The sequence below is a fragment of the Capricornis sumatraensis genome, chromosome 3, assembly GCF_032405125.1.
Source record: "Capricornis sumatraensis isolate serow.1 chromosome 3, serow.2, whole genome shotgun sequence".
Classification (NCBI taxonomy): domain Eukaryota; kingdom Metazoa; phylum Chordata; class Mammalia; order Artiodactyla; family Bovidae; genus Capricornis; species Capricornis sumatraensis.
Genome location: NC_091071.1, coordinates 50,836,146 through 50,852,949, shown reverse-complemented (window position 1 = coordinate 50,852,949; position 16,804 = coordinate 50,836,146). Strand labels below are relative to the sequence as shown.

At 39.8% G+C, this 16,804-nt stretch overlaps 1 protein-coding gene across 5 annotated transcripts in view; it reads left to right on the top strand.

The window, feature by feature from the left end:
- PMS1 (PMS1 homolog 1, mismatch repair system component) overlaps positions 1-16,804 on the top strand; it is a 103,551-nt gene that overhangs the window by 38,172 nt on the left and 48,575 nt on the right. For all 5 annotated transcript variants that reach the window (XM_068968046.1, XM_068968048.1, XM_068968045.1 and 2 more), the window contains one exon: positions 7,617-7,780. In XM_068968046.1, the coding sequence (XP_068824147.1) occupies positions 7,617-7,780 (164 nt within the window). The remainder of the gene's footprint in view (positions 1-7,616; positions 7,781-16,804) is intronic.

The following is a 16,804-nucleotide window of genomic DNA, read 5'->3' as shown; positions in this document are numbered from 1 at the left end:
ATCTGCATATCTGAATTTATTGATATTTCTCCCAGCAATGTTGATTCCAGCTTGTGATTCTTCCAGCCCAGCATTTCACATGATGTATTATGCATATAAGTTAAATAAGCAGGTTGACAGTATACAGCTTTGACATACTCCTTTCTCAATTTTGAATCAGCTCATTTTCCCATGTTTGGTTCTAACTGTTGCCTCTTGACTTATGTACATATTTCTCAGGAGGCAGGTAAGGTGACCTGGTATTCCCATCTCTTGAAGAATTTTCTATGGTTTGTTGTGATCCACACAGTCAAAGGGTTTAGCATAGTCAGTGAAGCAGATGTTTTTCTGGGATTGCTTTGCTTTTTCTGTGATCCAAGGGATGTTGGTAGTTTGATCTCTAGTACCTCTGCCTTTCCTAAATCCATCTTGACCATCTGGAAGTTTTCGGTTCACGTACTGTTGAAGCCTAGTTTGTAGGATTTTGAGCGTTACCTTGCTAGCATGTGAAATGAGTGCAGTTGTGTTGCTGAGCTTTCCAAATTTGCTGGCATATTGAGTGCAGCACTTTCACAGCATCATCTTTTAGGATTTGAAAGAGCTCAGCTGTAATTCCATCACCTCCACTAGCTTTGTTCCTAGTAATGCTTCCTAAGGCCCACTTGACTTTGCACTCCAGGATGTCTGACTCTAGCTGAGTGATCACACCATCATGCTTATCTGGGTCTTTAAGAGCTTTTTTTGTGCCCATCTTTGCATGCAGTGTTTCCTTGGTATCTCTAATTTTCTTGAAGAGATCTCTTCCCATTCTGTTCTTTTCCTCTATTTCTTTGCATTGTTCACTTAAGGCTTTTTTAATCTCTCAGTTTGGAACTCTGCATTCAGATAGGTATATCTTTCCTTTTCTCTCTTGCCTTTTGCTTCTCTTCTTTTCTCGGCTGTTTGTAAGGCCTCCTAAGAGTATAATTTTGCCCTTTTGCATCTCTCTTTCTTTGGTATGGTTTTGATAACTGCCTCCTGTACGGTATTACAAACCTCTGTCTATAGTTCTTCAGGGACTCTCTCTATCAGTTCTTATCCCTTGAATCTATTTGTCAATTCTACTGTATAATCATACGGGATTTAATTTAAGTCATACCTGAATGGCCTAATGGTTTTGCCTACTTTCTTCAATTTAAGTCTGAATTTTGCAATCAGGAGTTCTTGATCTGAGGCACAGTCAGCTCCCAGTCCTGTTTTTGCTAACTGTATAGAGTTTCTCCTTCTTTGGCTGCAAAGAATATAATAAACCCAATTTTGATATTGACCATCTGGTGGTTGTCCATGTGTAGACTCATCTCTTATGTTGTTGGAAGAGGGTGTTTGCTGGGACCAGTGCATTCTTTTGTCAAACTCTATTAACCTTTGCCCTGCTTCATTTTGTACTCGAAGGCCAAACTTGCCTGTTACTCCAGGTTTCTCTTCAATTCCTCTCTTTGCATTCCAGTCCCTTAATATGAAAAGGGCATCTTTTTTTGTGACATCTTTGTTTGGTGTTAGTTATAGAAGGTCTTGTAGGTCTTCATAGAACCATTCAACTTCAGCTTCTTTAGCACTAGTGTTTAGGGCATAGACTTGGATTACTGTGATATTGAATGGTTTGCCTTGGAAATGAACAGAGATCATTCTGTCAATTTTGAGATTGCATCCAAGTACTGCACTTTGGATTCTTTTATTGACTGTGAGGGCTACTCCCGTTTCTTCTAAAAGATTTTGCCCAAAGTAGTGGATATAATGGTCCTCTGAATAAATTCCCCCATTCTGGTCCATTTTAGTTCACTGATTCCTAAAGTGTCAATGTTCGGTCTTGCCATCTCCTGTTTGACCACTCCCGGTTTTCCTTGATTCATGGACCAGCTTCCTATGCAATATTGCTCTTTACAGCATCGGACTTTGTTTCCATCAACAGTCACATCCACAACTGGGTGGTGTTTCTGCTTTGGCTCAGTCTCTTCATTCTTTCTGTAGTTATTTCTCCATTCTTCTCCAGTAACATATTGGGCACCTGCTGACCTGGGGAGTTATCTTTCAGTGTCCTATCTTTTTGCCTTTTCATATTGTTTCTTGGGTTCTCAAGGCAAGAACTTTGAAGCAGTTTGCCATTGCCTTTTCCAGTGGACCATGTTTTGTGGGAATGCTCCAGCATAACTTGTCTGTCTTGGGTGCCCTACACAGCATGGCTCATAGTTTCTTTAGGCCACACAAAGTTGTGATCCATGTGATCAATTTGGTTAGTTTTCTGTGATTGTGGTTTTCATTCTGTCTGCCCTCTGATGGATGAGGATAAGAGTCTTGTGTAAGCTTCCTGATGAGAGGAACTGGCCATGGGGAAAACTGGGTCCTGCTCTGGTGGGTAGGGCTGTGTTCAGTAAATTTTAAATCCAACTTTTTGCTGATGGGTGGGGTTGTGTTCTGTCGTGCGGCAAACTTTGATAGGGGCAGTGGTGGCCTTCTCCCAAAGGACTTCAGCCAGCACACTGTGCCTCCCATGACTGCTGCTGTCAGTGTCCCAGATCCCACAGCAGGCCACTGTTGACCTGTGCCTCCACCAGAGACAGTTGTTCTCCAGTTTGTGGATTGGCCTTCCCTGTGGCTCAGGTGGTAGTGTCTGTCTATAGTGCCGGACATCTGAGTTCGATCCCTGGGTAGGGAAGAGCCCCTGGAGAAGGAAATGGCAATCCACTCTGGTATTCTTGCCTGGAAAATCCCATGGATGGAGGAGCCTGGCGGGCTACCGTCACAGGGTCGCAAAGAGTCGGACATGACTGAACGACTACACTTTTCACTTTTGTGATTGTCCACCTGGCAGTTCTACGGTGGGGCTGATGGCGACCTCCTCCAGAAGGACTTATCCCACACGTGTCATCTCCCAGGACTGCTGCTGCCAGAACCCCTGTCCCTGTGGCACACCACTGTTGACTCACGCCTGTGCAGGAGACCCTCACCCTCACAAGTAGGTCTGTCTCAGTCTCGTGGGGGTCGCTGCTCCTTTCCCTGGGTCCTGGTGCACACAATGTTTTGTTCGTGCCGTCCAAGAGTCTCTGGCAGCTATGAGGTTTGATTTTAAATGCTGTTGCATCCCTCTTAGCGTCTTGTTGCTTCTCCTTTGCCCTTGGATGTGGGGTATCTTTTTTTGGTGGGTTCCAACATTATCCTGTTGATGGTTGTTCAGCAGGTAATTGCAGTTTTGGTGTTCTTGCAGGAGAAGATGAGTGCACGTCATGTAACTGGTTGATCTATAGCCTTTACTGTGTATTTGTTTTTGTGGATTTTTTTGTTTTGGTTTTGGGGTTTCTTTCCCTTTTTTTTCTTTTTTTGACTGTACCATATAGCTTGTGGGATCTTAGTTCCCCAGCCAGGGATTGAATCCGGGCCCTCAGTGGTGAAAGTGCCAAGTCCTAACCACTAGACTGCCAGGGACTCCCCTATATTTATATAGTAGGATTTTACGTTTCCTATAGATTTTAATTTTTCTTGTTGTAACCTTTCCTTTTCCTTAGAAACTATCTTTTAACATATCTTTTGGGGTCGTTTTTAAGAGTTTATGATGAACTCTTTTAGGCTTTGCTTCTCTGAGAAGTTCTTTATCTCTCCTTCAATTTTAAATGATAATCTTGCTGGGTAATATATCTAGGTTGTAGGTTTTTTCCTTTCAGCACTTTAATATATCATACCAATCCCTGATTGCTTGCAGAGTTTCTACAGAATAATCCAGTGAGCCTTATGAGGGTTCACTTGCTGCCTTTAGAATTCTCCCTTTATCTTTAACCTTTCCCATTTTAATTATGATATGTCTTGATGTACCTCTGTTTGGGTTCATTTTGTTTGGAACCTTCTATGCTCCCTGTCCTTGGATATCTCTTCTTCAGGTTTGGGAAAATTTCAGCCATTACTTCTTCAAATATATTTTCGACCCCTTTCTCTCTCCTCCTTCTTGGACCCTATAAGCAAGTGTTAATATGTTTGATGTTGTCCTAGAGGTCCCTTAAACTCTTCCCATTTTTTAAAATTTGTTTTTCTTTTTGTTGTTGTTCTGATTGGATGACTTCTATTATTTTGTCTTCCATACCACTTAAAACGTGTTCTTCTGTATCACCACGTCTACTGTTATTTCTTTCTACTGTATTTTTCATTTCAGTTATTGTATTCAGTTCTGACTTTTTTTTTAGTTCCTTGTTAAAGTTCTCACTGTTTTCATCTGTTATTTTCCCAAGTCCGATTAGCGTTCTAATTAGTTATACTTTGAATTCTTTAGTAAATTATTTACCTGTGTCATTAGTTGTTTTTTTTTTTCATGGGTTTTGTCTTGTTCTTTCATTTGAAGCAAATTCTTCTGTCTTGTTATTTCGCTCACTTTTCTCTGTCTCTGTGAAACGTGGTGAAACAGTTACCTATTGCAGCCTTGTAGGGGTGTCTGGGTTGGGGCACCCCTAGTTAGTACCAGGTGCCTTTGGTAGGAGAGCTAGGTTTTATATGAATATGATTACATCTTCCTCCACGGAGTGCTGGCAGCTTTCAGCTTCTTTGGGTCCAGGGATAGAGACAGATGGGCTGGAACCGAGTCAAGTGTGAGCGGGCTTCTCCTCTGCCCAGTGACCAATACCACCCGATTGTGGATGAGATCAGGTTCCATGTTGCTGGAATGCAAGGCCTGAGGATCAGGTCTGAGCTGGCTCTGTTTTCTCTTAAGTATGTGCGCTCCCCCTCCCAGCATTGGCACACGTGCCCTCGAGGGGGGCTGAAGCAAGAGGGGCATGTGTGGGCACTTGTCATGGATCGGGGTGCATGCCCTGGTGGTTCTGGCACCGTTTTAGAATACCAGACTGCTGTTGATCCACTCTCTGCTGGAGCACCCACAGTGGTTGCCTTTCCCTGTTCCGATGCTGCATCAGGCCTGAGCCAGCTCCACCCTCTACAACTACATTCTCCACAGCCAGGGCAGCCCTTGCCCTAATGGGGAGCTCTTCTGCAGAGCAGGAAGGGCCAGGGCAGATGCCCTGTGTGGACTGGGCATGCACCATGGATGCCCTATCACTCAGAGTTCTGGACTGTTCCCAGTCCATCTCCTTTGCAAGCGCCGGCAACGCTCGCCCCTGACCTGTTTGGATGCTGCCCCAGATCCAAGCCACCCCGGTCCCCTGCAACTGTGCACTTCCTTTGGCTAAGGCAGCCCTTGTTATAGTGTGGAGCTGTGCCACAGGATGAGCCCAAGCCAGAGTGGCTGCTCAACTCGTCCAAGGTGTGTGCTGGGGTGGTGGGAAACAGACCAGAGACCTGCTTCCTCTGTCCTGTTTCAGGAGTAAGCAAGCATATGCTCACTCTTCGTGAGTGGAGTCTAGGTTTCTTAGAGCCCTGTCAGTCCTGCTGGTTTTCAAACCACCTGAAGGGACTCACCTTCCTGGTGTTGAACCCCAGGGATAGGGAGCCCAGTAACTGGTTCCAGCTGATTATTCCCCGGGAAGGGCCTCTGGGCCTGTGTGTGCTTTCCTCTTCTGCGCCCTCTCTCAGAAGGGGCAGGCAGTTGCACAGACTTGCTTCCCTTCCCATACTCTTCAATGTCACGTGCATCTTTCTTACACCTTTGGTTATGGAAGAATCTGAATGCCAATCTCCAGTTTGTTTTCAGTGAGAACTGCTCCACACGTAGATATATTTTTGATGTGTTAGTAGGGGGAAGTGAGCTCTGTATCCTCCTACTCTGCCGTCTTGACCCCACCCCTCAAGTTTTTGGTTAAATAAGTTCACAATTAAAAAAAACTTTTGTTCAATTATCCTAGTTTTGCATATTTCAGAAGATGAGATAAATTAAACCAGGCAATTAGATATTATTTCAGATAAGAATTTTTAAATTTGAAGTATAGTTGATTTATATTACATTAGTTTCTGGCATTGGAGAAGGAAATGGTAACCCACTCCAGTGTTCTTGCCTGGAGAATCCCAGGGACGGCGGAGCCTGGTGGGCTACCGTCTATGGGGTTGCACAGAGTCAGACACGACTGAAGTGACTTAGCAGCAGCTGCAGCAGTTTCTAGTGTATAGCAAAGTAATTCAGTTATACACATATATATTCTTTTTCATATCTTTTCTATTCTGTGATTATAAATAAGATACTGAATATATAATTCCTTGTGTTGTACAGTCAGACCTTGTTGTTTACCTATGTTATATATAGTAGTTTGTATCTACTCATCCCAAATTCCTAATTTTCTCTCCATCTTGCTGTTTTCCTTTTGATTTGTTTTCTGTGTCCCTGAGTCTATTTCTGTTCTGTTAATAAGTTCATTTGTGTCATATTTTAAATTCCACATATGAGCAATTCCACACATTGTCCTCTCTGACTTATTTCACTTAGTATGATAATCTCTAGGTCTGTCCATGTTGTTGCAAGTGGCATTATTTTATTTTTTCTGGCTCAGTCCATTGTGTGTGTGTTTGTGTGTGTATGTGTACTACGTCTTCTTTTTATTCTTTTTTAAATTGTTTGGTGTATAATTGCTTTATAATGTTTTGTTAGTTTCTGCTGTATGACAGAGTGAGTCAGCTGTATGTATACATATCCCCTCCATCTTGGACTTCCCTTATCACCTCACTTTCTATCTGTTCATGTGTCGGTGGACATTTAGGTAGCTTCCATGTCTTGACTTTTGTAAATAGTGCTGCTTTGAACATTGGGGTACATGTATCTTTTTGAAATAGAGTTTTCTCTGGATATATGCCCAGAAGCAGAGTAGCTAGATCATACGGTAGCTTTTGTTAAGAAACCTCCATACTGTTTGCCATAGTGGCTGTACCAATTCACATTCCTACCAACAGTGTAAGAGGATTCTCTTTTCTGTACACCCTCTCCAGAGTTTATTATTTATAGACTTTTTAATGATGGCCATTCTAACCAGTGAGAGGTGATACTTCGTTGTAATTACGATACACATTTCTCTGATAATTAATGGTGTTGCACAACAGATAAGAATTTTTAATTGATAATTAAGGTTATACATATGCTGTGTAGCCTCATATCACCTGTATGTTTTACAGTGCAGAATAAGCATCATTCCCAGGTAGTTAGAATATCAGCAGATTTCTCAAGATACTACATTCTATCAGTAGTAAGCCCATGTTTTTCTGTAGTGGTAGAAATAAGATTATTCCTGTTTAGATCACACGTGCTAAGTCGCTTCAGTCATATCTGACTCTTTAAAACCCTATGGATTGTAGCCCGCCGGGCTTCTCTGTCCATGGAATTCTCCAGGCAAGAATATTGGAGTGGGTAAGCCATGCTCTCCTCCTGGGGATCTTCCTGACCCAGGGATCAAACCCACAGCTCTGAAGTCTGCTGCATTGTCAGGCAGGTTCTTCACCACTAGCGCCACGTGAGAAGCCCACATAAGAGATCATACTTAATGGGTCAGACCTGTTAGAAGTAGGAGAGCCAAGCAAGAGGTCAGAATAGCTCGCACAGCTGAGCCTTCTTTGGGTTCCCACAGTTTGAAGAGAAATGGCCTTCAGTAATAAAAAGGAGTTAATTACTGATTGTATGTAGATTTGAAGATCTGTGAAGTTCACTCTACATTTAAATATGCTTTCTTCTTATCTGCCAACAGGTACAACTGTAACTGCTTTACGATTATTTAAGAATCTACCTGTAAGAAAGCAGTTTTACTCAACTGCTAAAAAATGTAAAGATGAAATAAAAAAGATCCAAGATCTCCTTATAAGCTATGGTATACTTAAACCTGATGTAAGGATTGTTTTTATACATAACAAGGTAAGCATTATTGTACTTTCTACGGAATTTTTTGATATATGACATAGTAATGGGACAGTGCATTTTATCTAAATCAGATGTGTAAGAGTCTTTCAAAATTTGTCCACATTTGTTTAGTTTTTTTCTTTATTGTATAAAGAGCATCTTTGTTACCTCACATCTATGTGAAATCTGATTGAACCTTTTATTTCTTAATTTCTAAGATAAGTTATTCTATCAAGAGACTTTCTCATCCAATAAATGTTTGAGTGCTTCCTAAATATGAAGATGACTGAGACTTGTTCTTTTCCTTTAAGAAGTTCACTGTTTAAAAACACAAACAAAAAAAAAGTTCACTGTTTAGTGATATTTTCTACCTTTCATTTTAAATGGTTTCTTCTTTGGAAGAGTTTTTTGTTTGCTTTTTAAAGGAAACTACCCATTTCTTTCCATTTTTCAAACAGGGCTGATGAGGAATTTCTCTTGTTGCTTGATAAATCTTAGGAGAAAGGAAGGTTTACATATCTTCTGAAATGTTCTGTTTCATAAAATTCCACATGTGTACCTCAAAATATTTACTGTAAGGGGAGTAGAAGTTTGTAAACCTAGTGGGGAGTAGAGAGATAACATTTATTGAGGGTGTGCACAGGGCCAGTACCTGTGCTAGGTGCCTGAAACTCCTGTACTCCACAGCAACGGCTGAGTGAAGAGACATTTTATCAACTTGCAGTGGTCCTCTACACTGAACTTAGGCAGGTTTGCTCAGTATTGCACAGCTGGTAAATTGTTGAGCTGGGTTTTGAAACTTTACATGCCTACTGAGTGTAGATTCTTCACACTCTCCTGTTCTGTCTTCCTATTGTAATACTATATTACATTGTGTAGTTCTCTTCTGCGTTTCAGAGCACTTAAAATAATAACCTTGTAGGTTAGACAGCCTTACCTCTATTTGTATGGGGAACTTGAAACTCAGAATGGTCTAAGGAATTGTTTCTGATTTGCTAATAAATCTTAAGCATCAGCTAGCGGTTTTCCTGGTTCGTCTGTTTGCTCATGGCTTTGGCGGGCCTTTGTTGTTGCACGGGCTTTTCTGCAGTTGCAGCAAGCAGGGGCTGCTCTCTAGTCACGGTGTGTGGGCTCCTCATTTCAGTGGCTTGTTTTGTGGCAGAGCATGGGCTCCAGGACATGTGGGCTTCAGTAGTTGTGGCATGTGAGCTCAGTAGTGTTGGCTTCTGAGCTCTAGAGCACAGGCTCAAGAGTTTTGGCACATGGGCTTAGTTGATCTGTGGCGTGTGAAATCTTCCTGGATCAGGTATCGAACCTGTGTCTGCTGCATTGGCAGGCAGATGAGGGAAGCCCCGTTTTCTACTTTACAGTAAGTAATCTACTGAGATCCGAGCGCTTTTTCATCCAGTTTTCTTTCTACTCCATGTCTTTTTGCTTGTTGTTAAGAAGATTCCGTATGTTTTTTAACTTAATTGTTTCTGGCTGCTCCGGCTCTTCATTGCTGCAAGCAGGCTTTCTCTGGTTGCAGTCCATGGGCTTCTCCTTGCAGTGACTTCTCTTGTTGCAGCATGTGGGGTCTAGAGTGCAAAAGCTTAGTGGTCATGGCGTGTGGGCTCAGTAGTTGTGCCGTATGTGCTTAGTTGCCTCGCAGCATGTGGAATCTTTCCAGACCAGGGATCGAACCCATGTCCCCTGCCTTGGCAGGCAGCTTCTTAACCACTGGACCACCAGGGAAGTCCAAGAAGATTCTCGTATTAAACCAAGTTACAGTGGAATATTTATGATCAGAATTTTTAGTCATCTTAAAAAAATAAAAAAGAAAGAAAAACATTAAGAATAGTCAGCCACCTGTTACTGCTGGCATAGAGCTCAACCAAATGATACCTTGAAATCTCTTCCAGCTCTATCATACTAGAATTCCTCAGGATGTTGATGGATGGAGGCTCATCCTGCTAATATAAATAACCCTATGACCTCTTGATCCAAAGAACATTTCGTTATTAAAAGTTGAATGTACCCAAGTTAAGAAAATATTAAAGGCAAGAGAAACAATGATCAGGAAAACAGATGGCGAAAGGTAAAACATGAAGACAGGAGCTACATTTTTATAGTGGAATAGTGACTGCAACCAAAGAGAAAAGTTTTGAGGAAGAGAAAACAGAAGAATAAAATAAGATTATTGTCTAATGTAATGGAGATGACTATTTGAAGTCAAATATATATCTTCTAAACTTAGGATAAGTTTATTATATTATTTTCCCAACCTGTGTAAGATCATCAGTGTAGGTATTTTCTTTTGAAAATCGAAAGTAGTACTTTTCAATACAGTGTATTTTATAATTTTTCAAGTATACCATATCTGAGCTTATATTGAGCAAACACAGGCCTCTCAGTGGCCTTCAGTAATTTCAGATGCAGTGTAAATCTTGGAGAGTATTGCACCATTGGAGTAATGTAAGGCTATCAAAAGTCTTACAGTAAAATTATAAATCAGTTTGTGGATAGGAAGAGCCACGTGAAAGCTTAAAGGCAAGTAAAAACCTTCAAGTGGAAAATAGCACATGAAATAGCTTGATAATAATTGTGGACACAGTATGTTTAGTCTTTGTCTAATCAAAAGTTTCATCAGGCATCTTTTTTTTAATGCACATGCTGAGTTAACTGGCTATGCCTTCCTCTAGGGGAATTTGACATTTCTGAAGGTGCAAGTCCTGTAAGTAAAATGTCACTGTCTTGGCATCAGTTTTTAGCGTTGAGTATCTAAATAGAGCTAGATTATGAGATCTGAAGATAGTGCTGTATTTAAAAGTTTCTTATGACTTCAAAATAAATTGTGCCTGCTAATATAGCCCAAATAAAGTCTCGTAGTAAAATTAAGTATTACCTACACAAGGAAATCATGGACTCAGTTATATTTCTAAGCTTTTTTCTTCTAGTATAAATTATTATTTCACTCTTTTATTTCTTAATATGCTGTTGTGCCTCAAATGTTAAATATATTAAGTTCCAAAAATAGCATCAACACATTATCATAAATCTCTTTGAACATTGAGTTCTGCTCTACTCTTACAAGCATGCTTATGTTTGTCATACTTTATTTGCTTCTCTGAGAAATTTTTTTTTTTGCCTTAGCTTTAAATTTAAACATGGCGATATTGGTTTCTTTATTTGAAATTTTTTTCTGCATTACAAACAATCATATTGCACATAATATGAGAAGTACTATTGCTATTTTGACATCTTGGATTAGTGTTCCTTCTTTTTATGAAGGTTTATAACCTGCCAAGACATTCTTTGGATACTGATAATGTTGATGTTCTTGCCAGTATGGTTATGTTAGAAAGAGGTATTTTTCTTCTTTCATCACCATGTTCCTTGAAAGCATATTGAATAATGAGACAGCCAAAGGGAAATAATTTACAAGTGGATTCAGTGACTTTATTTAAAGTAGATTTTATTTGGAGAAATGCTAGAGCCATTCCTTAGATAAGCACTACAGTCCTCAGCCTTAGTTTTGTAACTGAATCCCTGTGAGGTCCTGCTATATGCATTTTTTCATTTATAAAATAGTTATTTCACAGACTTAGGAGTTTTTCTCAATCTGATAAGATCTGAAACCCAGTTAATATTAGCTGTTTCATATGTTCATGAGTAATTTTATAGAGTACTAGTTCAAACATAATGATAAATATGTGATTTCAAATAATGGAGACTTTAATACTTCATGCTTGTTGATTTTGGGGAATTTTTCCTTTGCCTAAAGTATCATTTGTGTTTTTAAAAATTATTTTGAATTTAATTCTGTCTTGATAATTAGAGGCCCACTGGTATTGCAAAAGCTGAATTGGATATTATGGATATAAGGTCTTTCTGTCACAAGAGGAAAATTAATTAATGGCTTTTTACCTATCTCTCCTTTATATGACGTGACTGTTAAGGCTTATTGAGATCAGTTTATTTAGTTTTGAAGTCTGGAAGAATGATGACTAAGAATGAGAAAGAAGGGACACATTTATTGGGTAATAAATTGAAGATAAATAAATGGTAATTTATAATCTGTATCCCATACATTTGTGGTATTCCCTTTGTTCATTTTATTCTACTTTGCATCTTTTAGCCTTTTACTCATATTTTGTGAATGTCCCAATTTTGTTTCACCTGTGCTGTGAGGAATCAAGGAAAAGTCTTTTGCCCATAACTGGACCAGTGTTAAAGGCCACCTCCCTCTCCCATCCCCTCCAGTGTTGTGGAGGCAGTATAATCAAAGAGAAATTTCGGTTCAGGATTATGGTTTGAATGCTCCTTTCTTCTGAAGAATGTATCCCTCCAGTTCCAACCTTGAAAGTTTGGGTGAAATTGTTTTTATTTCTTTTTTCATTAGTGAAAGTGAATGTTCCTTCAGATATGTTTTAAGGTTAACTTGGGGCTAATTATCAATTATGATTGCATGTTTGTCTTTTGGTTTGTTTTTACTTGCAAGTTAAGGATAAAATTTTTAATGGTTCTTGTGTTTTCTTCTTTGTTATATTAAATCCTTTTACTTTTCACCTGACTTCTGAGAAATACTGTATAGAAAAGATAAGAGACATATATAAGTCAAATTTTAGTTTAGTTGATTACTAATTTTGATGTTTGCTGACACTATTTTTAAGAAATCTTTAAAGCCTTCCCCTGTCCCTCAACAGGACTTATTCTATAACTTCTTCCATAGCATTTTCTCTATTCCTATTATATGATTTTTGCTTTATTGGAAATGATTTGCATTCTCTCTCCCTGTCCCAACAGCCTTTTGTGGAAGGGAGGGCTGCATTTTACTTATATCTGTTTTCCTTTTAATTCTCACTTAGTATTACAATATACTGAGTATGGATCATAAAAAATAATGAAATAATGCCATAGAGGTTATCATACCAAGTGAAGTAAGCCAGAAAGAGAAAGACAAATACTGTATGATGCAGCTTATATGTGGCATATAGAACATGACATAGATGAACTTCCCTGTGAAACAGAAGCAGACTCACAGAGAGAGAACACACATTTGTGGTTGCCAGGTGGGAGTGGGGTATGGGGGAGGGATAGATAGGCAGTTGGTAATCATAAGTTTGTTTTCTATTTTCTGTGGGATCTGTTTCTAATTTGTATAGAAGTTCATTTGTATTTTTTTTTTTAGATTTCACATATAAGCAATGTCACATAATATGTGTCTTTCTCTGACTCACTTAACTTCACTTAGTATGATAATGTCTTAAGTCCATCCATGATTCTGCAAATGCCTTATTTCATTCCTTTTCATGGCTGAGTAATATTCCAACTTTATGTCTTAGTGTGTATATACACACACACACACAAATGGGACCTAACAAAGCTTTTGCACCACAAAGGAGACCATAAACAAAACAAAAAGACACCCTACAGAATGGGAGAAAATATTTACAAATGATGTGACTAATAAGGGATTAATCTCCTAAATGTACAGAGAACTCATACGCTCATTATCAAACAACACACAAAAAAACTACCCAATCAAAAAATGGGCAAAAGATGTAAGACGTTTCTCCAAAGAAGACATACAGAGATGACCAAAATGCACATGAGAAAATGCTTAACATTGCCAATTATTAGAGAAATGCAAATCAAAATGACTAGTACCACTTTAAATTCATGATCACTAAAGTGAAGAGGAACTAAAAAGCCTCTTGATGAAAGTAAAAGAGTAGACTGAAAAAGTTGGCTTAAAGCTCAACATTCAGAAAACGAAGATCATGGCATCCAGTCCCATCACTCCATGGGAAATAGATGGAGAAACAGTGGAAACAGTGTCAGACTTTATTTTTGGGGGCTCCAAAATCACTGCAGATGGTGATTGCAGCCATGAAATTAAAAGACGCTTACTCCTTGGAAGAGAAGTTATGACCAACCTAGACAGCATATTCAAAAGCAGAGACATTACTTTGCCAACAAAGGTCCGTGTAGTCAAGGCTATGGTTTTTCCAGTAGTCATGTATGGATGTAAGAGTTGGACTGTGAAGAAGGCTGAGCTCTGAAGAATTGATGCTTTTGAAGTGTGGTATTGGAGAAGACTCTTGAGAGTCCCTTGGACTGCAGGGAGATCCAACCAGTCCATTCTGAAGGAGATCAGCCCCTGGGATTTCTTTGGAAGGAATGCTGCTAAAGCTGAAACTCCAGTACTTTGGCCACCTCATGTGAAGAATTGACTCATTGGAAAAGACTTTGATGCTGGGAGGGATTGGGGGCAGGAGGAGAAGGGGACGACTGAGGATGAGATGGCTGGATGGCATCACGGACTCAATGGACATGAGTCTGAGTGAACTCTGGGAGTTGGTGATGGACAGGGAGGCCTGGCATGCTGTGATTCATAGGGTTGCAAAGAGTCAGACACGACTGAGCGGCTGAACTGAACTGAATCTTAGTACTGTCTGGTAGTCATACTGTGTTTCTGTAGTCCATTTTCTCTCCTGGTCTCCTATATCCACAGCGCTTTAAGCCAGTTTTACTGTGTAAGCAAATCACCTGAGCATCTTGTTAACAGAACAGATTCTGATTTAGTAGCTCAGCGAGGACTTGAGATGTATTTCCAACCAGTCTCCAGGTGGTACAGTTGCTGCTGGTCCATGATCCATATGTTGAGTTGCAAAATCCCAGAGAGCTATTTCATCTCTTTTCTCAGACAGCCAAGTCTTTCTTCCCTGTCTTCACTCATACTTGATCTTACAACCTATTTTACTGAGAAAATTGAGAGAACGTTTATAAACTACCCAGCTGTCTGCAATTGTGCCCATAACATTCAACCTTCTCTTCTATTATAGATGTATGCCTCATGTTTTTAGGCAAGGCCGATTCCTTCACTTGGGCAAAGCTTCTTATAAGTGTCTGTATTGCTGTCTCTAATTAGCTTTCTTCCCCTTCTCTCTCAAACCCACTCTAGTCAGACTTTCTCTTTCTACCACTCCACCAAAACTACTTATACCAAGGTCACCACTGACTTTCAGATTTCTGAATCCAGTGGTCATTTCTCAGATTTTATCTTACTTAACATTTACCACAGTTGATCTCTTCATCCTTGAAACACTTTTTCACTTGGCTTCTAGGTCAACACACATCCTTGGTTTTTTCCCTCATCTTTCTACCATTTGTTATCAGTCTTCCAGTTCCACTTCATATCCTAACTTGTAAGCATTTAGTGCCCTGTGGCTCAGTTGTAGAGTTTATGTATATAATTCATTCACACACACATATATATATACACATACACACACACACGTATGTATTCATTTTCTTGATGAGTGCATCTCATGTTTCTGGGTGACATTTATACACTGATGGCTCCTCAGTTTTTATCTCCATTCTATAACTTTCCTGAACTCCAAACTCATAGCTCTCACTACCTCCCCAAATTTCTCTTTGTTTAGTAATAAACTTCTCACATTTAACATGACAAACAGTAAAGCTCCCTACCTTGTCTCTCCGAATTGCTCTTTACATACCCTTCCCCATCAGTATATGAAAACTCTGTCTTTTCTGTTGGCAAACCAAAACGCTTAGGGTTATCCTTAACTACTGATTCTCTAACACTTTAATCTGATAAAAGAGTAAATTCTGTTGGTCTGCATTCAAAATATATCTAAAATCTAACACTTTTCACCATGTGTGTGACTACCACTGTGATCCGAGCCACCATGATCGCTCACCTGGATTTTTGTAATAATATTCTAATTGGTTCTCCCCACTTCCTACCTTGCTGTCTTTATTCTGAGCCTAACAACTAAAGTGATTCTGTAAAAGAAATCCTGTGGACTGTAGCGTGCCAGATTCTTCTTTCCATGGGGTTTCCCAGGCAGTCATACTGGAATGGGTTGCTATTTCCTTCAGCGGTTTTCCTGATCCAGGGATCAAACCTGTGTGTCCTGCATCGTGGGCAGATTCTTTAACACTGAGGCACCTGGAAGTCTAGTAAACGTTTTTTGTAAAGAGCCACAGTATAAATATTTGGGGTTTTCTAACTCACACAGTTTGCCTCACAGCTGTTCAGCCTAGCTGTTGTAGCTTCAAAGTAAAGGTATTAAAACTTTACTTTAAAAAGCAGGTGGTAGGTTGGATTCGGTCCTTATGCTATAGTTTGCTGACCCTTTATAGGTGATCTGACCCACTATTATGTCTGATCTCATTTATTTATTTTCTTGGCTCCAGCTAACTGGCCTCCTTGTTTTTCCCTTGAACCTGCCAGTCACACTTCCAACTCAGGACCTTTTTATTTGTTGTTCATTTGCCTCAGACATCCTTCTGTATATCTGGCTCAGTCCTCAGCTTTTAGTTCTTTACTTAGAACTTCCTCAGTGACATTTTCTTTAGTCTCCCTAAAATGGTAACTGTTTCCCCCACACCACACACGTTTTCCTGCTTTATTTTTTCTTATTAAAACTTCTATCTAACATGCTGTATATTGTACCTACCTTAATTTATTGTCTTTCTTTCCTCCTCTAGATACAACTTCCATGAGGGGAGAGATGTTTGACTTTTTTCACTGATGTGTCCCTAGTGCTGACAGTTGTACTTCATGTAGGTACTCAAAAATACGTTAAATTAATGAGTGCAAGGGTTGAGAGCATGCAGGACAGGAGCATTCCATCCCATTGGTGGCACCAGCCCATACTGGATTGTTAACATGGACATTAAAGCACTGAAGATACAGGGGTAGATGATATCAATAGAATTAAAAATAACAACTGGAACAGAGAGGGGCAAAACATCAAGCATCAACTTTTATACTCTTTCTTTCTGGAGGCCTGCTTGAAAGTCACAGAAGAGGGAGGGCTGACTTTAGCCACTTGGCAGGTGGGTGTTTGATTCAGTGGAGTAGGAACAACCTGTCAAAGTGGTCTTACCTAGGATTCCACAGATGGGTGGGTCATGGGCTGATTTTACTACAGTATACTTTGCTAATATGGATAAATGGATCAAGATCATTCTAGGTGTAGAAATAGTATGAATATAAAAGATGTAGGTAGGAAAGTATTTAGA